General features: G+C 40.7%; 1 protein-coding gene across 1 annotated transcript; it reads right to left on the bottom strand.

The window, feature by feature from the left end:
- Nucleotides 1-2088: 2088 nt before the first annotated feature.
- Nucleotides 2089-19810, bottom strand: LOC137375934 (uncharacterized). Its single transcript, XM_068043677.1, has 4 exons — nt 19706-19810; nt 15623-16078; nt 4525-4610; nt 2089-2783 (listed from the first exon to the last, which is right to left on the bottom strand). The coding sequence occupies exons 1-4, from the start codon at nt 19737-19739 to the stop codon at nt 2706-2708; spliced, it is 654 nt and encodes a 217-aa protein (XP_067899778.1). The 5' UTR covers nt 19740-19810; the 3' UTR covers nt 2089-2705.
- Nucleotides 19811-20813: the final 1003 nt, after the last annotated feature.

Here is a 20813-nt window from a genome sequence, read left to right as displayed (position 1 = left end):
TGTCACTCCAGAATTGGCCTTTATAGCCACTCCAGGCGCTGCTTCACAAACCACTGACCACCTCCAGGCGCGTATCCATTGTCTCTCGAGATAAGGAGGCCCAAAAGAATTGCATAACTAATGTGCTCAGTGGGGCAAAACTGGAATTGTATCCACTTCCATATGAAACCTCATGGCTTGTCACAACCCCCCCTTGCCCCCATCACCATTGAACTGAGACCCCAATCCTGGATCAAAGGGGCATGACCAAACTGATGAAGCTGCAACACAGGATTACATACATGCTATATGTTTTTCAGAGAGATAATTTGTGCTGTAGTCAATGAAACAATGCAAACTTTGTAGTTATAATACAGCATTGAAAAATCCAGTGGAAAATATGGCAAATTATGGGGTATCCCTATCCTCAACCATGGTTTAGAACAATGCTTTAATGGGAGAAGCAATATTGAAGTGTTTGGAAACATCTTCAGCCTAAATTACCTGGTGGATAATCCTACTTGGCCTTTTAGTTGCCAATGAACAGCCAATTCAGTTCCCAACATGTGATATTGAGAAGTGGTTAAGGAAGGCTATGGGTCCTAACAACATGTCATAAAGATAGTTGATTTGATATTTGTATAGTTCTAACCTGACACATATAGCTATCTGATTGCCAATGATATGTTTACCAAGAAGCCTTGGCGATTTGGCTGTTTTACTGATATTCTATCGATATTGCCTGTTTTAGCAAATTTCTGAAGAGATTGTCTTGAACTACAAGATAGAATCCTGAACATAAAATAAGTTCTTTATTGCAACCTTTCCTTCTAGCATTCCTCGCAAAAAATATGCCAAGGCATCAGACAAATCCTTAACACCATGACCTTTCTCCTCATTAAGGAACCATCTGGGTTTTACCACCTCATTTTCAGTCTAGGAATGAGTGATGCCTGAGTTGTGACACCGTATGGTCCTTACACTAACCAGTTTGGATTAAATTTAAGTTTGTTTTCAATCCTTGATTTAGGTAACGAGTGAATGAATTGAATAGAAAATTATTCATAGACACCAAAATTAGTAGCGTACGTTTTATAGATAATTCAGTATATTACTGAATATTAATCTACCCCTATGTGCCCAAGATCAGAGAAAGATGAGAGCAAAGTCAGCTCAGGTACTGTCACTTGTGTAAGGTGGGTTCAGCCCAAACAAAAGATGCAGGTGGAACTGAACGTTGATGAGGTTAGATAAAGGAGGGTGGGAGGAGGCTCATTTGGAGCAGAAAAACCAGCATAGACTTGTTGGATTGAATTGGTCGTTTCTGTGCCATAAATATTTTATAACTTTGTAATGCCATAATTCATTATTAGCAGATGCTGAGTATTAATGATAACAGTAATCAGAGTCTGAGATTATTACAGATGTGATAGCCAATGAGTTTTGGACAGCTAATGTGCAGATTATTATCTAGATGCTTGAGGTTAGTAATGTTTCAGACCTTAAACAGCCTCATCTTTAGGAGCAACATGATTGAGCCAATCTCTTTTCCCTGAGATGCAGGTATTATCTTCAAGAGCGTCGAGTCGAGAAATCCCCTTTTGACAGGGTGGTTATCTGTTCCACTTGGATCTTCTGTTTTGGCTGAACACACCTTACATGAGTGACAGTATCTAAGCTGGTTTTGCTCTCACATTTCTCTGATCTAAGACACAAAAGAATATCTGGACTCATGTGAAAATATAAAATGGATGATAGCAAGTCAGCAGCCCATTTTGTATTGCTCTGATTGTTAATTCCATTGACTGAACAGCAGTTCAGGCAGAGGTCTTGAGAGCTAATCACTTGGAGGTTGTCTCACTGTCAGTGACACTTCACAAATTGAGGAGAGGTAACAATAAACACTACATCACACCAGTGCCAAAAGTGTAGAATAAAGATGGCCTAAAATAACCAATGATTTTTCTTTTGTGATTCAGTTGACATGATCTTAAAAACACTATAGCTGAGTGAAGGCAATGACATGGAGCTTAAAATTATACTTTGTGCATCAAAGCTTTACTAATGAACTTGCCTGTCACTTGTTTACACAGACCTAGTACGACTAAGTTTTTCATTGCATTTTCATTCCTTTATGGTATATATATCTCTCATACATGTCCATTAACTAACTGTGGGACAGTGTGAGGAAGAAAAAATACAAAAAATAAGGGTGATGCTTACTGTTATCACTATCATTATTTTCAATGAGCAGGACTATGAATTGTCTCTGTGGAAATCACTGTTGTATTACCCAACAAATTAGGGAGATAAAAGGGCAACTAATGCAAAACAACTATTGATTGAGGTGGAGTCTGGACATTTTAGGCAGATTGCAGAAGGGCCTTACTTTTACCAGTTATTTGTCATTGTTTTCAAATCACATCAGTCAATAATATGTAAATATGGTTACTTACAAATTGCCTAGTTTATTGCATATGACAGTGCCTAATGCTATTTATAACATCATAAACCAAATACTTGTAAAATTAGAAAAAAAATTAAAAAGTAATTTTCATTGAAAAAGCATTTTGCAAATAAACAAAATTACCAACATAAATTTTTTGCTCATAATCAATTTCAGAATATTAAGTTGTTACACTTTCCTTGTAATTCCCTTTCATTGTTCACAATGAAAACTATTCAATTCTGTGAGTGCCTTCCACTGCTGTATGATGCATTTTTCCTTATTCATTAGGGGTTTCTGTGCATACTTCATTCATTGGTACAGCAAGTTCATAGTTTGATGTGCTATATGATGCATGCTGCAGAGGAAAATCCACATGTTAAATCATTCATATAAATTGCTATTTAATTTTCTGACTGGTAAAGCCAATTTACCTTTCCCTGACAAACTCAAAATAAAGCCAGATCTCTTTTTTAAAAAAAAAACTATCCACTGCTAAAGGAACCAGTAATAATAAAATGGGACTTAGGCCCGAGACTGGGACAGAGGCCCAAGCCAAGGGGAGTAAAATCTGCTCAGGGTGTATAGGTCACTGGAACTGATTTATACCTCTGACTTAATGTCAGTGTCTGTCCAGTGTAAGTTGTTATCCAAAAGCATGTTGAATTTTAATGGTAAAGAACAAATGGGATACTTGGCTCTTTTAACCACGCTTTTCATGTTGGTGGTTTCCCAGCAATAGATCACTCCTGGGATATCTCATTGGTTACGTTTAATAGAGTGACTTATTCTGACCTTTACCGTCACGCATTGCCCAGTCTCTTGGTTGCAAAGTAAGGAAAAAGTACGGACTCTGATTTTAAGGTCTTCCATTGTTTTACATTCAGCCAGGATTTCCCAGGATGTGGGGGGAAGTTTAAGGGGTGGGGAGCACAGTTTACAATGGCAGCATGACAGACAGAGGCTTTCCTGGCATCCCTACCTCATTTTTTTTTCTCATCCACTTTAATGACACCACAGGACAGAGGGCTGAAGAATATGGCTGTACAGCCTACCCCTGAGATAGTCAGTGAACATCCTTAGGGTAGGCTGAAGTTTTAAAGATGATCACTGTTCCAATTTTTGAAATTACCTCCCACCATTTTAAAACTTCAGTTAGGGTGATATGGCTGCTGATCTCTATTGGTAGCCAGTAAGTCCTGATCTACCAACGCAGCACATAGCTGCTGCTTGTCGTCTTGTCGCTTTTGTCAGTGTTGAAAGGTGGTACCTCCGACATTGCAAATTTCCCTCAATATTGCACAGGGTTATGAAACTAGATGAGGCGCTCATTTCCATAGTGGAGATTGAACATTAAACCTTCTAACTCAATTGTTAAAGTGCTACAAACTGAGCCAAGCCCACCGCTTAGGAAAATTAGGTGCAACAATGCCCAGCTAATATTTCCTGTAAAGTATTTTTCCACAAATAACAGAGTGCAGCCAAATGGAGCATAGGCAGGGGGATGAGAGTTGTGTGATTGCGAGAGGAAAAAACAAGAAAAAGCTTACATTTTTTATAACCCCTCTTACATCCTCATGGTATTGCCAAAGTGTTTTATAGCCTATGAATTACTTTTGGATTGTAGTCATTGTTGCAATGTAGGCAAACCCAGCAGCCGATTTGCGCTCAGCCAATCCCATAAATAACAAATGATGGAAATGCCCAATTAATCTGTTCTGATGCTGTTTATTGAGGGATAAGTGTTGGCCAGAGGATGGGAGAACTTTGTGTATCATCTTTAATATCCTCTTGAACCGGAAAATGAGGTCTCAATTTAATATTCCATCTGAAGGATGGCACCTCAGACAATGACACATTCCGACAGTACTGGACTGAAAATTCTGCCCAGATTAGATGGAGGAAAAGGGATGGAAATTGAGAGGGTTGGTTGATTTGTGGAAGTAGACTATGAAGTAGCTGTAGCAAAAGTGGGTGGGGGCTTGGGAATAGGACATCTGCCCAATTTCGTAGATAGAAATTGGTGTATGTTCTGGGGTGGGGGGAACCTACAGAAGGGAAAAAGTTATTGAAACTAATTAACTAGAAAAAGAACTTACTTTTCCTTTTCGAGTGAAGCAGAATATTACCGCAATTACAATGATTATAGTCAGTACAATGACAATAATGATGGCGACAAGAACTCCTAGAAAAAGAAATGTTATGTTATGATTCTGTCTGAAACAATCCATAAGCCAGGCAAATAAAATTTATCCAATACTGTCATCATTTTATCAATCAGAAGGAGATAAGTGATTTGTCAATCTTTAGTGCTGAGCAGGACTAGGTCAAGACTTTTTAATGACAAAGAATTTTACTGTGCCTTCAGTGCATAAGAAGGATAAACGTGACTCAACAACAACAACCACTTATATAGTACCTTTAAAATAATAAAACATCCTAAGGTGCTTCACAGGGAGATTATAAGGCAAAATATGACACTGAGCCACATGAGATACTAGGGCACATGATCAAAAGCTTTGTCAAATAGGTAGGTTTTAAGGAGTGCCTTAAAAGAGGAAAGTGAGGTAGAGAGGCATTGAAGTTTAGAAACAGAAAAATAGGAGCAGGAGTAGGCCATTTGGCCCTTCGAGCCGGCTCTGCCATTCAGTACGATCGATCATGGCTGATCATCCAAACTCCGTAGACTGTTCCTGCTTTCTCCCCGTACCCCTTTAGCCCTAAGAACTGTATAGGAACAGGAGTAGGCCATTCAGCCCCTCGAGCCTGTCCCGCCATTCAATGAGATTATGGCTGATCTGCGGCCTAACTCCATATCCCTTAATATCTTAACAAAAATCTATCTATTTCAGATTTAAAATTAACAACTGTTCTAGATTCAACTGCTGTTTGTGGGAGAGTGTTGCAAACCTCTACCACCCTTTGCGTGAAGAAGTGCTTCCTAACATCTCTCCTGAATGGTCTGGTCCTAATTTATAGACACTGCCCCCTAGTTTTAGAATCTCCAACCAGTGGGAATAGTTTATCTAGCCTGTCTTTTCCTGTTAATATCTTGAAGACTTTGATCAGATCACCCCTTAACCTTCTAAATTCTAGCGAAAATAGCCTAATTTGTGTAATCTCTCCTCGTAACTTAACCCCTGTAGTCCAGGTATCATTCTTGAAAACCTACGTTGCACTCCCTCCAAGGCCAATATATCCTTCCTAAGGTGTGGTGCCCAGAACTGCTCACAGTACTCCAAGTGGGATCTAACCAGGGTTTTGTACAGCTGCAGCATAACCTCTGTGTCTTCATACTCGAATCCTCTAGATATAAAGGCTAGCATTCCATTAGCCTTTTTGATTATTTTTTGCACTTGCTCAACCAACTTCCTAACCATGTCAATAATTTGCCCTCAACTCCATGGACTTCCACCTTAGTTAACAGTCTCTTATGTGGGACTTTATTAAATGTCTTCTGAAAGTCCATATAAATAACACCCGTAGACATTCCCCTGTCCACTACTTTAGTCACCTCTTTTAAAAATTCAATGAGATTTGTGAGGCGTGACCTTCCCGTCATGAATCCATGCTGGCTGTCCCTGATTAACTGAAATTTTTCTAGGTGTTCAGTCACCCTATCCTTGATTATAGACTCCAGCAACTTGCCCACCACAGATGTCAGGCTAACTGTTCTGTAATTTCCTTGGTTCCCCCTTTGACACTTCTTTAAAAGTGGAGTGACATGTGCAACTTTCCAATCCAGAGGGACCACTCCTGAATCTAGGGAACTCTGAAAGACTATAGTTAGGGCATCTACAATGTGCTCCCCTACTTCCTTTAACACCCTCGGATGGAAACTGTCAGGTCCTGGGGATCTCTCACTCTTTAGTTCCATTAATTTCCTTGTTGCTGATTTACTTACGTTAATTGTATTAAGTCCCTGCCCCCTATCGGCTATTAATTGTTTTCGGGACTTCCGGCAAGTTATCCTCCTTTTCAACTTTAAATACTGAGGCAAAGTAATTGTTCAACATGTCTGCCATTTCCCCATTATCAATGACACTATCTCCATTTTCAGCTTTTAGTGGGCCTACATTGCTCTTGACCACCCGCTTTCTATTTTTGATGTCCCTTGCAAGTTTCCTTTCATAATCTCTTTTAGTAGCTCCTATAAGCTGCTTTGTGACCCTTTGCTGGTCTTTGTATTGATCCCATTCGGCTGGATCTGTGTTGTATTTTGCATTTTTGTAAGCCCTTTCTTTTACTTTTATGCTATCCCTAATCTCTTTAGTTGTCCATGGCTGTTTTTTCTGTGAAGTGGAGCTTTTTCCTCTCAGGGGTATATACTCGCTCTGTATTTCATTAAATGTTTCTTTAAATATTCTCCACTGTTCTTCAGTCGTTTGACCCATTAACTGATCTACCCAGTTGACCGTGGACAGTCTCTCTCTCTCATCCCGGTAAAGTCAGCCTTACCCAAGTCTAAAATTCTAGCAGCTGATTTGTGCTTTTCACTTTCAAACGCTATCTTGAATTCGATCATGTTGTGATTATTATTTGATAAATGTTCATGCACAGTTAGGCTACTAATTAACTTTGGCTCATTACTCATAACTAAATCTAATATTGCCTGTCCCCTTGTTACATCTAGGACATATTGCAGTTGGAAACTATCCCGGACACATTCCAGAAATTCACTACCTTTCTGACCGGTGCTAGTCTGTCTCTCCCAATCTATGTGTAAGTTAAAATCCCCCATTAATACTACTCTGCTGTTGTTACACACTTTTCTAATTTGTGCATTTATACAATCTAACACCTCAGAGCTGTTTCTGTTCCTCAGTTCCACCCATAAGGTCTCCACTGGATGCTTTCCCCTCATTATATCCTCCCTCACCAATGAGGTGATATTTCTAATCAGTAAGGCTACTCCACCCCCTCTGCCATTTTCCCTGTCCCTCCTGTAAACTTTATAACCAGGTATATTTTGTTCCCAGTCCCGACTATCCTGCAGCCACGTCTCCGCAATGGCCACCACATCATATTTTTCCATTTGAATTTGCGTCTGCAGTTCATCTAGTATATTCCTTACACTCTGTGCATTTGTATGTAGAACTCTTATTTGGGCTATACCCCTAACTTGTCCTTCAGCTGATGTTTTATTCGCCTGTTTATTATTTCTCTCTTCTGGTTTAACCAGTGTACTTCTTGCAGTTTGGTTACAATCAGGCTCACCACTAACTTGCACTCCTACCTTCTCCTTTAACTTCCTGTTTTTTCCATGCAGCTGAACCCTTCCCCCCCCTCCCTCCCCCCCTCCACCCCCACTATTTCATTTAAAGCCCTATCTATAGCCCGAGTTATGCGATTCGCTTGGACCCTGGTCCCAGCATCATTCAGGTGGAGCCCGGCCTATCGGAACAGCTCCCTCCTTCCCCAGTACTGGTGCCAATGTCCAACGAATTCGAACCCATTTCTCCAACACCAATCTTTGAACCAAGCATTACCTCTTTAATCTTCTTGACCCTTTGCCAATTTGCACGTGGCTCAGGTAGTAATCCGGAGATTATTACCTTTTTGGTTCTGCTTTTTATTTTAGCCCCTAGCTGTTCATATTCTCTCAGCAGAACCTCTAACTTCGTTCTACCTATATCGTTGGTACCTACGTGGACCACGGCAACTGATCTTTCCCCTCCCACTTCAAGTTCCTCTGAAACCCATTTGAGATATCCTGAACCCTGGCACCAGGTAGGCAACAGAGCCTTCGGGACTCTCGATCCTGGCCACAGAGAACAGTATCTATGCCCCTAAATATACTATCCCCAATTACGACTACATTTCTCTTTCCTCCCCCCACTTGAATGGCTCCCTGTACCACGGTGCTGTGGTCAGTTTGCTCATCCTCCCTACAGTCCCTGCACTTGTCCACACATGGAGCAAGAATCCCGAACCTGTTGGAGAAGGACAATGGCTGAGGCTCCTGCAACACTACCTGCTGGATCCCTCTACCTGCCTCACTCATAGTCACACCCTCCTGTCGTTGACCACTGGCCGAATTCAAGGTAGTTAATCTAAGGGGTGTGACTGCCTCCTGAAACACAGCATCCAGGTAACTCTTCCCCCTCCCTGATGTGTTGCAATGTCCGAAGCTCAGACTCCAGCTCATCAACTCTGAGCCGGAGTTCCTCGAGCAGCCAACACTTGCTACAGATGTGTTCACCAGGAACCACAATGGGGTCCACCAGCTCCCACATCATGCAGGTACAACACATCGCCTGGCCCTGCATCTCTTTTATTTTATTAGATTTTAACTTGTTTTTTAAATTTCCGACTGGTCTTTAGTTTTTAATCTGTAAAATATTTCTCCTATTCACCTTTAATCCGAAATCAATTTAGAACAGTTAATTCAAATTAGCAGTTACTTACCAAGCAATGAACTTACGGTTTTCCTGTGATCTCACTCTTTATTTATTTTTCACTCTGTTTTTACTCTCTTAAATTACCCAAAAATTAGATTGTTTACACCAGGAACCTTGATTCCACCCCCCCCTGCCAAAAAAAACTCTACCTACTATATTAAAAAGAACTGTAGACCTTTCTCTTTACTTTAGTTACGAACCCAGCTATTTAGAGTTATTCCCTAATGGAAATTACTCACCAACCAATCACCTTGCAGCTTTCCTGTGATGTCACTGACTATTTTTCAAACCTCCGGCGCTGTCTGAGTGAATTCTCTCTCAATCTCTCCCGGTCTCTTTATGCTTCGGCTCCACTCTTGCTGTTTCCCGCTGTCTGAGTGAACTCTCACTCTCTCTCCCGGTCTCTTTATGCTCCGGCTCCGCTCTCGTTATCTCCCGCTGTCTGAGTCTGCTGTCTGTCTAACTCTTTCTTGAATATATTTAATGATTTGGCCTCAACTGCTTTTCGGGGTAGAGAATCCCACAGGTCTTAATTACTGCCAAACAAGACTCTAGCACAGAAAATTAACTTTAACAAGTATGAAGCCTCACTCCTTCAGATTTTAATTACTGTTGGAGATTTAAAATCTAAAAACGTAAATAAAAATGTTTGCTTTTTTGTTTTACATTTTCTGTCTCTTGTATCTCTCTGTCAATCCAATCTTTCCCTTTATTTCGGTTTCTGTACCCGATTTGACATTGAATTCAATATCCTATCTGGCATTTCCTGGTTCAGACTCTGCACTTTTCATTAAGAATTCTTCAGTCTGATTGTTTAAGGAGATAGTTACTTGTTCCGTTCACACAGGCCTGAGGCATTCTGGAGAGGGCACTGCACATTTTCGATAATTGATTGATAAAGAACTTCCAGTCCAAAAGCCCATAAAAAGCCAATGGGAAAGTTCATTCACGGCTGATCGCAAAATCAGCCCCCTTAATGTTTGAAGAGCAAAATACTACAGATGTTAGAACTCTGAAATGACAACAGAAAGTGCCGGAAATACTCAGCAAGTCTGGCCGCATCTGTGTACAGAGAGAGAGAGTTAATGTTCCAGGTCTGTGACCTTTCATCAGAACTGTCAAAAGTTAGAAATGTAACAGTCTTTGAGCAAATGAAAGGGGGGATGGGGGGTGGGGGAAGAAGAACAAAAAGGAAGGTCTGTGATAGGTTGGATGGCAGGAGAGATTAAATGATGGAGATGTCATGGAACAGAATGCAAATTAAAAGACATAATGATGTAGTAAAAGACAAAGCAAGAGTCCAGAGAGAGTGCTAATGGCAGAATAATGAAAAGCAAAAATATGAAAAACAAGTTTGAGACTAGTACATGGTTAAAAAATAATTATTTTTTTTAAAAAAAGAAAATATATAAAAATAATAAATAAAAATTGATGGGGCTCAATATGAGTCCAGAAGGCTGTAGAGTGCGTAATCGGAAGACGAGGTGCTGTTCCTTGAGCTTACGTAGAGTTTCAGTGGAACACTGTAGCAGGCCGAGAACAGAAATGTGGGCATGAGAGCAGGGTGGTGAATTAAAGTGGCAAGGAACCGGAAGCTCGGGGTCATGCTTGCAGACCAAGCTGAGGTGTTCTGCAAAGTGATCACCCAATCTGCGTTTGGACTCCCCAATGTAGAGGAGATCGCATTCTGAGCAGCGAATACAGTATACTAAATTGAAAGAAGTACAAGTAAATTTCTACTTCATCTGGAAGGAGTGTTTGGGGCCTTGGAGAGAGGAGGTTTGTCTGTCTGGACTTCAAGGCATTGTCAAGGAATATACTTGAGTGCTTGATGAAATTTATTGGTCACATCATCTGCATGTTATAGCAACTATGCCTGCAGCTGGTTTCAGGAAATCTTTCTTATATTGATAAAGCAGTTGCTACAACCAAGGTGGGAGTAATACATAGAAACATAGAAAATAGGAGCAGAAGTAGGCCATTCGGCCCTTCAAGCCTGCTCCGCCATTCATTATGATCATGGCTGATCATCCAACTCAGTAATCTGTTCCTGCTTTCACCCCATACCCTTTGATCCCTTTAGACCCAAGAGCTATATCTAACTCCTTCTTGAAAACATACAATGCTTTGGCCTCAATTGCTTTCTGTGGTAGCGAATTCCACAGGCTCACTACTCTCTGGGTATGCACTGTTAATTTAGTCCCACTGCTTCACAGGTGACAACATATTAGTGAAGTTTCCCACATACTGGAAAGTAGCCAAATCAAACACTCTATTTGTCCCCCAGAATAAAGCACACCAAACCAGGTTTCTTTAAACAACAACAAAATTAACTATTTAAACAATAATGAAATAACTTATATGTGAAAGGATTCTTTTCAAACTTCTTCTTCTTTCTAAAACACATGCACACACCCATACATAAAAAAAAACGGTCAACCGATTTTAAAAGGCTTTTCTCTTTACAACCATTTCTCAGGAATAATAAAATAATTGGGTTGTAATGTTCTGGTAGGATATTTCCGGATTGGTGAGAGTCCCAGAGTTGAATAGTCAGATGCCACTCAAAGTCTTTCCAGTCGAGGTTAATGAACAGTCTGTGATGGGTAGATGTTCAAGGCAATTCGTCTGCTGCAGGCATCACACAGCTCTTTCAGCAAAGGGTGTAGCAACAGGTCTGCTTGTTTTGAAGTAGCAGTCTAGCAATAGAAGCTTTCTTGAGCTTTCCAGATCTCCCAAAACATAAGAGGCAACAGGAATCACTCCTGAGGCAGAGATTTTCAGAGACTGGAGGCAATAGGAATTTGCTGCCTTTTAAAATGTAGAGCTTCCTCTCAGCAAAGGAGCCTTTCTCCACAGAGAGCAGCAACTCCTCTTCCTGGGTTTTTTTCCTTTCCAGGGGTCTTTTCTCTCTTCAGGCAGAACTCAGCCACCACCTCAAATGTGGAATTTCTTTTTACAAGAGAGGCAAATTTTTTTTTCAGAGAGAGTCCTTTTCTCTGGTCTGCAAACACAAGTCGCAGCCAGCTCACAGTAATGCTGGCTTAGCTCCCTGGTCTTTTTTACACACAGCAAAACTGAAACTTTAACAATCAATGTGACAGTCATAGATCTTCTTATCATTTCCCTGTTGAGGTGCTTGGAAACAAGGTGCCTTGCAGTCTGCACTCAGTTCAAACATCATGTTTCAGCATTCAATGTTCACAGAAAATCCTTTTTCTCAGTCTTTAAAAGCACGCAGAATTCTTAGCTTTCAATAAAAAACAAAGATTTTGTGACACAATAATGACTCACAGATCATTATTCAGAACAAGTTACTGTGCATGAGGTTGAGCATTTGTTTAATGCATTTCTTTAGTCTCCGCTGTGACCTGACTCTAGGCAGTGATATTAACCTAGCAGAGCAGTGAGAACAGGTGAAATCTGTCCTACGATGAACAACTGCAGAAGTGGTTGGCTTTTTAACCAGAAGAAGACAAGATTTGTTTGATGAAAATGACATAGAAATCCAAGAGCTTCTTGAAAAGAAACACGCCTGCCACAATCGATTACTTATATGCCCTGATGACTAGGCTACAAAAGCTGCATAATAGGGAAGCCAGCAGGACTCTGAAACCAACCTCCAAGTCATCCAAAACAACTGGTGGACTGCAGTCGCTGAATGCATATGTATGCAGGTATGGGAGATATGAGATCATTCTACAAACCCTTAAGATCTATATATGGACCTTTCCATCTTGTGCAAGCACCACTAAGATCTTCAGATGGCACAATCCTGTTCATAGATAAAGAATCCATCTTGCACTGATGGGCAGAACACTTTGAGAGCCTATTTGGTGACCAGCAAATGGTGCCAGAGACATCCATTTCAATGATCTCCCAGAGGGAAGTGAAGTCTGAGCTGGATGAACCACTAACCCATGAAGAGATCAAGACCACTACAGCACAATTCAAATTACGCACAGCCCCCGGAATAGATGGGATTCCAGCCGAGGTCTATAAGCAGGGAAGAGACATGATCCTTGATAGGCTTACAGATCTGTTAACAGTATGAGAGAAAGGGGCAGTGCCTCATGACCTCGGAGTTGCGGTGATTTTCTCCTTCTAAAAGAACAAGGGAGAGAAGTCTGACTGTTGAAGCTATAGAGGCATCACCTTACTCTCCATTGCAGGCAAAGTCTTGGCCAGAGTGCTTCTAAATAGACTTGTTCCGACAATAGCTGAAGAAAGCCTCCCTGAAAGTCAGTGTGGAATCAGACCCAATAAGGAAACTACAGACATGATATTTGTGATGAGACAGATCCAGGAGAAGTGTAGAGAACAAAACATGGACCTGTACTCTACCTCTGTAGATCTCACCAAGGTGTTTGATACAGTCAGCCAAGACAGACTTTGAAAGATATTGTCTGGATTGGAGTGCCCTCATCATTCTCTGTTAACTGCATGAAGGCCAGAAAGGTCAGGTCAAGCAGAATGGAGTGCTCTCAGATAGCATACCTATCTCCAATGGTGTTAAGTAAGGGTATGTTCTGGCAGCAACTCTTTTCTCTATTTTCTTCAGTATGTTGCTTCAAGAGGCAAGGCAAGTTTGACAGAGGATGTGTACATCCACTTTCAAACAGATGGTAGTGTCTTCAACCTGCAACGACTACTGGCACATACCCAAACCACAGAAGAGCTTATCATGGAACTTCTGTTTTGCTGACGATTGCGCCATTCTGGCACACACGGAGGACGCAATGCAGCTCATTGTAAACTGTCTCTCTGAGGCAGCAAATGCCTTGACCTTACTATTAGCCTAAAGATTACAGGAGTGCTGTACCAACTACAGCCCTAAGGAAATTACAATCCTCCACAGCTCAGCATTAACAGCAGCAACCTCAATACAGAAGAGTTTATCTATCTAGGTCGCATTATCTCAAATTATGCCATTGTCAACAAGGAACAATCGACTGTCCAAGGCCCAAATTTCTTTTGGCCACCTCTCGAAGCATGTATGGTGAAACCATTCACTGCGCATTGCTACCAAAATTCATATATACAGACTGGTTGTCATCACCACCCTCTTGTATGGGTCAGAATCATGGGTTCTGTACAGAAAACAAATGTGACTGCTGGAGCACTTCCATCAACGCTGTCATCATGAGCATCAGATGGCAGGACTAAATCACAAACAATGAAGGTCTCAACAGAACAATCTGTCCCACATTGAATGCACTTTCTTACAATGCCAATTGTGCTGGGCAGGACATGAGTCGCACATGGAGGATTCCAGAATGCCAAAAGTAGTGTTTTATGGTGAACTATACTGCGGTAAACGAGATCGAGGTGCAACTTGCAAACACTCCAAATTGAAGAAAAGTACAGACAACGGAAGGAGTCTGCTTATACCAGAGCCTCCCCAAGGAGTTCCTGTGCTCCAGCTGCAGATCGAGAATTGGCCTCTTCAGCCACTAACAATCATGACAATTACCACAGAGACAATCCTTCCCATGATCTTCATCTGCAAAGAATCTGCCATGATCATCAGCCTGTTACACAGTATTAAATGGATACTGTTTACAATCATTTACCAAGAAACCACTTCCTCTGTGAACTAACTCCAGTTGCTCAAAGAAGCTTGGGGAGAAATTTTAACCCCCAAAAATGGGTGGGTTGGGGGTCTGATTGGATTTAAAAATGATTAAATCTCAAGCCTGAACCCAACCTATCTTGAACCCAACCATTTCCGGTTTTAAGATAGGCGGGGCCAAGAGGAAGCTAATAACTCACTACCAAGAAGCATGTTGCCATTTAATTATTTCAATACTGTTGTGTGCCTCAGGTTTTATTGCTATTCTTGGTTTAACCCTGACTGCTGAGTTTCCTGAGCCTCAGGAAACCCCACAGATAAAGTGAGGTGAGGATTACTATATGGGAGAACTAAATGCTTTTCCAGCACTGCTTGTGCGCCAGGAAGAGCAGGAGTGCTTCCTTCCAGAATTCCCAAGCCAACCTGCTTCACACCCCAATTGGACATCTGCCCCACAATTGGACTCCCCCTATGATCACAGGCCCCCACCAACACCCCATGATCACTGACCTCCCTATTACTACCGACCGTTACCCCATGATCACTGACCACACACCACCATTGGAGCTCCCCGCAATCACTGAACCCATCCCCTACACTTTACCTCAGCCCTGATCTGTCTCCGAAAACCAAAATTCACTCTCTGACCCTACCAGCCATGTTGCACCCACCCACTCTCCAACCCATGATCTCTACACCAGCAGTAAGGTATCTACTTTTCCTTGGCTGCAGCCTCTTCTACAGTGCTCCCCGCCCGACAGGGAGCCAAGCCTGTCAATCAGGCTGGCTTTCGTGCAGGGATTCTGTTGGAACAAAATATTTGTACAGTGAATTAGCTCCACAAAATTTAGGGACCAGAACATCTCCCCGCAACTTGGAAATTCTGCCCCAGTAAATATTGGGGTCTTAAACTCTGGGGAATAATTCTGAAACATAAAATAATATGCCAAACACTGTAGAGCAGTCAAAACTCAAACCAAGAGCCAAAGAAATATAGTTGCAATTTTTTGAATTTATTTTTCCAGATCTGCAGTATTTGTTATATGACAGTTTATTTAAAACATCAGTTTTCAGATCAAATGTGAGTTCTATTAGAAATGCATGTTATTTTAAACTGTAAGCTAATAAAACTTTGGCAAGCTGAAGACTGAGGAACAAGTGATTCCATATTAAGATATGAGTAACTGTTGAAGTAAAAAAAAAATGAAATTTAGTAATTCTTACCAGACATAATTCCCTGTCCTTTATGTTGTCTGGTTTCTTTTGTGGGTTCACGTTTGTGTTCCTTACGTTGAGTAATGGTTGTCAGATTTTGAGTAACAGCTGATATATTTGGAGTTAGGGGTGATGTGATTGGAGTGCTGGATCTTTCAGATATCCCAGTCAGTGTAAAGTTATCCATAGCATTGTCCTGCAAATTTTCACTGGTGGCAATGGTACTAAACACTGTCTGATTTGAACTAGAGTCTGTAGCAAAAACATTGGCATTGCCTAAAGGAGAATTGGTTTGTGTGCTAACATCATTTCCATCTTGTCTTTGACTTGCAGTCTTCAAACTTTCATCAGCTTCAGTATATGATGATGATACATCAAAATTTACAGGCACAGGACTTAATGAAAAAACTTCAGAAGATATTGACACAAAGATACATTGAACAAGAATGATGGAGAAACTGGCACCTTTATAAAAGAAAAAGAAATAAATGCATTTATTCCACAAGGTTACTGTGCATTGAAAAAGAAAAGATAACAACTTTTGAGGATTTGACTTAAAATTCTGAATGTTGAGATTGTGTCCAAATACTTAGGATGGTTTATGAGCAGTAGGATTGATGACGCAGTTTAATACCGGTGAATGTAAAGTTGGAAAGTTTGTAAATGTACTCAGTCAACACACTAGAAGAAGAAATAACATCTGGGAATATTTCAGCAGCCTAGTGTTCTTGGTATTTAAAAAAAAAATCAAAAGCATTGATTGTAAAACTGTACATGACAACAGCTGGAGTATAAGTTTTGGTCACCTTACTTCACAAGGAATATTATATTATGACAAAGGATTTGGGGTGGTGACAAGATTATAGCAAGACTTAGAAGAATGTCTTACATACAACAATTGTTTATCCTGGGACTTTGTTCCCTTGAAAAGGGAAGAGTAAGGGAGACTTGTTAAAAGATTATGAAATAATTCAATAAGTTGGAAATAGATATTTTTCCATAATATTGAGAATTTCAGAACTACAATGTATAAATTTTGAATAAGGAAAATGAAAGTGGAAACCAGGCAGAATGTTTTTTCTTTGCATAATTGAAAGCAATGTTTTGGACAGTCTGCAAGTGGCAGGACTATTTATAGGGGAAGAAACAAGTAAACAAATTTATGGCAGCGAAAGAAAAGTATAGCTATGGGGTCAAAAATCCTCAGCCTTAATAGCGTATTCCCACCACAGTACCAGTGGAGGTTCATCGGTAAAGCTGGAAATGAGGCCAGGACCCAGACATGCCAGGTCAAATCCTTACATAGGGGATTTTCACAGGGCCCTGGGAGAGATGGCACATTGGATCACTCCTTGCAAAAAACAGTGACATAGGAGGGTTGGGGCCAAGGGCAGGGAATTCAAATGTAGAGAAAGCCTGCAGTCCCACATTCAGAAGAACTTGGTGTAAGATTGGCTTAAGGGCAAGATCGTGGCCTAGATCTCTGACAAACAACGCAGTAAGTTTTTTTTTCAAAACTTACAGAGTGGGCGTTCACTATGTTCAAAGCTAGTTCTTCAAAGGCACCTACAGATTTCAGTTTCTACCTTCTACTATGGGCTTCCTTTAAGTGCAATCATGAAGGCATTGATAAAATGTTGAATATTTTCCGAGGCCTGCCATGGCTGTGCAGGTATCTATTGTGCTTCACTAAACAAGAACATACTGCATGCAAGTAAATCTTGGAGGAATCTGTCATCGTTCCACCCTCCGTCACTGAGAGTAGTGAGCGGTTTACAGGGAAGATAAAAGTACGTCATTCCCAAAATTTCCATGTGTCTGTGTGAAAGAACAAAGTAGGGACAGGGGAAGGTAAAGAAGCAGGCTATGTAAGTACTGGGCTGATTGATGGTTAAGTCTATGTGCAAGGACACCTATGGCCAACCGCTAAAGGAGTTAATTAGTACAGCATCATATTCTTCAATTGGTGGGAATCTGGTCCATGCATTTACTGTTGTAGAAAAAGCAATTCTTCTAACCTTCAGCCTATTTTGAGGATTATTAATTTTGTTCATGCATTTTCTATTTCTCTCCTTACAATCCACATCAAGTAACTTGTTTACATCTAGATTATCTATGCCTCATAGTTTTTATGACGTCCTTATCAGACTTGAGCACAAAAATCCAGGCTGACTCTCCAGTGCAGTGTTGACGGAGTCCTACACTGTCAGAGGTGCCATCTTTCAGAGGTGGCGTTAAAGCGAGGCCCCCTCTCAGGTGGACATACAAGATCCCATGGCATAATTTCAAAGAAGAGTAAGGAAGTTATCCTGGGTGTCCTGGCCAATACCTATCCCTCAATTCACATCACAAAACAGTTTATCTGGTCATTATCATATTGCTGTTTGTGGGAGCTTGCTGTGCATAAATTGGTAGTAAAACACTTTGGGATGTCTGGTGATTGTGGAAGGCACTATATATCTGGAAGTCTTTCCTTTTGGGGAACATAATTTTTCTGGTTAAATGTGCATTGCTTAAATGCTCAGAATTCTTATTGCTTTTCTTTCAGTCATCTTCCGTACAACTCTCCCTTTTTTGTAGGTTGAGAAACCAAAATGACCTACTTAGTGGGATGGATTTGACTATGCTCTGGTGGTAGGAAGAGTATGACATGGGCTTTGTGCCTGCCTGAATTGCATACTGCCGTTCCCGTACTAACTTCTAGTTTCCTGCCAACTAGATATTCTCAGCTAGCTTCCAATGGGGAATTTGTCAGAGAAGGGGAACTCACTGTATCAGGAGCAGGATATCCAACATAGCAGCATTTATTTAAAGGGCTGCAGCAGCTATTTAAAGGACAGAACTATCCAGGCCTTCTATCTGCACTGTCCCCCCAACCCCACTTGTCTTCCATCCTACACAAAGCTACTCAGGTAGCTATGAATAATGATACAAATTGTCATTTTTCACTTAGCTTTCTAGTTTCTAGCTTTTCTGGAATGAACTTTAATTGGACTAGAAAATCACACAGCTCTAGACAAAGATTGCACTATATCCCACATTGGAAGGAAAGATCAGCTTTCTTTTTGTCTGTGTTTGAAAGAAAAAGTCAACAAAACCACTCAAAAAGATTGAACAAAATATATCAGTGGTTGTCTTGAAGCTAAAGTGAAGGCTCATTTAAATGTAATTTTATAATTGTGATGTGGCTACGGCAGGTTAGCTGTGTGAAATGCAGCTTATAATTCTATGTATTACTGGTACTTGAATTTTTAAAAAAAAGATAATTTGCCTGCCTTTTCATCCCCGCATCCCCTCCTCCCCACCTCCTCCAACATCAGTCTTGCCAGGACTAATAGTAGGTTGAAAAATCTTTTGAAAATTTCCAAAGGCTGTAAGAATTGTTGAGTTCATGCTGCAACTTTATAAATCACTGATGAGGCCTCAGCTGGAACATTGTGGACAATTCTGGGCATCACACTTCTGGAAAGATGTACATGTTTCAGAAAGGGTACAGAGGAGGTTTACCAGCATGTTACCAAAGATGAGGGACAGTTATGAGAAGAGGTTGGAAATATTAGGACTATCCTGCTTGGAACAGAGAAGGTTAAGAGGTGACCCAATAGAGTTTTTTAGGATGCGAGATTTTGATAGATTAGATAGAGAAAAACTGTTCCCACTGGGAAGTGGGTCAATAACCAGAGGTCATAGATTTAAAATAATTGGCAAAAGACCCTGAGAGGGGAGATGAGGAGAAATGTTTACACTCAGACAGTAGTTGATACCTGGATGCTCCACTTGAAAAGGTAGTGGAAGTTGATTCCATAAATAATTTTAAAAGGGAGTTGGACAGATACTTCAAGATGAAGCACTTATGGAGTTACACACAAAAACCGAGATATGGGATTAAGAATGGTGGCTTTCAAAGAGCCAGCACACACACAACTGGCCGAATATCTTCTTTCTGTGCTGTAAGTTTCTATGATTCTATGATTTTATGAGATGTTTTCCTTGTTTAGTTTTAAAGAATTAAAACAATGAAGTTTACAAATGTAAAATAAATATCAACTCAGCCAAAAATTTAAAAAAAACTGAATTACAAAGAGCTCTTACCAACAAAGTGAAAAACTGCAATGCCGTTCATCATTTTTGGAATTGGATGTCCACCACCAGTACTGTTCTGTCTCTTATCCCTGACAAATAAAGCAGATATGTAAAAACTAACACTGCTTTGCAACACACATTGCTGTGTCATTGCCTTCCTTATTTCTCTTCATTGCACTTCCTGATATTGGAACGCAATGCAGATGATGAAATGACAAAAAAAAAGTGCCAATAGAAACTTAGACCCTGAAATTCCACACCATATCCAAAGGGGCCTAAAGTTGGGGCAGTTCATGTGCCATTCAGCCCCTTGAGCCTGTTAGATCATGGCTGCACTGTATCTGAACTCCATTTAACCGCCCTGGTTTCGCAATATTCAGTAGCCTTGCTTCATTGAAACATAGACCGGTCAGCAAATTGAGGTAGAAGATTTTTACACTAGTTTTCTGCCCCAAGAATGGAGTGCCTGAATTTCCAAACAGAATTTGTTGTTTCCATGGCTAGCTGCAAAATCTGCAGCTACCTACTTTGATATATTAAAATGAGAGCAAATGGTGCAACAGCCCTGAATTTCCTAGATTTATGCTCACAATGCACTGGGGTAAGTTAGATTGATAAGTATATGGAGCAGCTGTTGCCAAGATCAGATGTGACTGGTGGAGGTGAGAAGGATTTGAGCTGAAGGTTGCTGAAATTGTGAATAGTGATTGCTACAGCTGGAAAAAACTTTATGGAGCAATGCCTTTTTGCATTCAGTATAGGGAGTGTGTGACTTACTTTTGACTGCCCATGAGAATGTGAGATCACTGGTAGATTTTTCTCCCTCCCCTCCACCCTTTTAACGAACAGTTATGGGATTCCCTACAGACATACCTTTGTATACTATTATCTTGAAGCAAAAGATGCAAGGGAGGATGGAAAAAAGGGAGTGAAGCAACATTTAGGGAGGATACACTTCAGAAGATAATACCACTCCCTCAAAAAAATATGGGCAAACCCAGGTCCTGTTTGAGGCAATTTATATTTGAAGAGTGCAATTCACCAAAGAGGAAATAATGGAGCTGGACCAGTACTGCATGAAGAATTATAGCCAAGGAGATCTTCCAACATAAATTTG

This window comes from Heterodontus francisci, chromosome 12 (genome assembly GCF_036365525.1).
Source record: "Heterodontus francisci isolate sHetFra1 chromosome 12, sHetFra1.hap1, whole genome shotgun sequence".
Classification (NCBI taxonomy): domain Eukaryota; kingdom Metazoa; phylum Chordata; class Chondrichthyes; order Heterodontiformes; family Heterodontidae; genus Heterodontus; species Heterodontus francisci.
This window is presented reverse-complemented; position numbering and strand designations above follow the sequence as displayed.

Coding starts and splice junctions, on each gene's coding strand:
- LOC137375934 (XM_068043677.1), bottom strand. CDS start 19,739: ATGATGAACGGCATTGCAGTTTTTCACTTTGTTG. Junction 16,079..19,705: donor TGCAGTTTTTCACTTTGTTG/GTAAGAGCTCTT, acceptor TCTTTTATAAAG/GTGCCAGTTTCTCCATCATT. Junction 2,784..4,524: donor GCTTCACTCGAAAAGGAAAA/GTAAGTTCTTTT, acceptor TTTCCTCTGCAG/CATGCATCATATAGCACATC.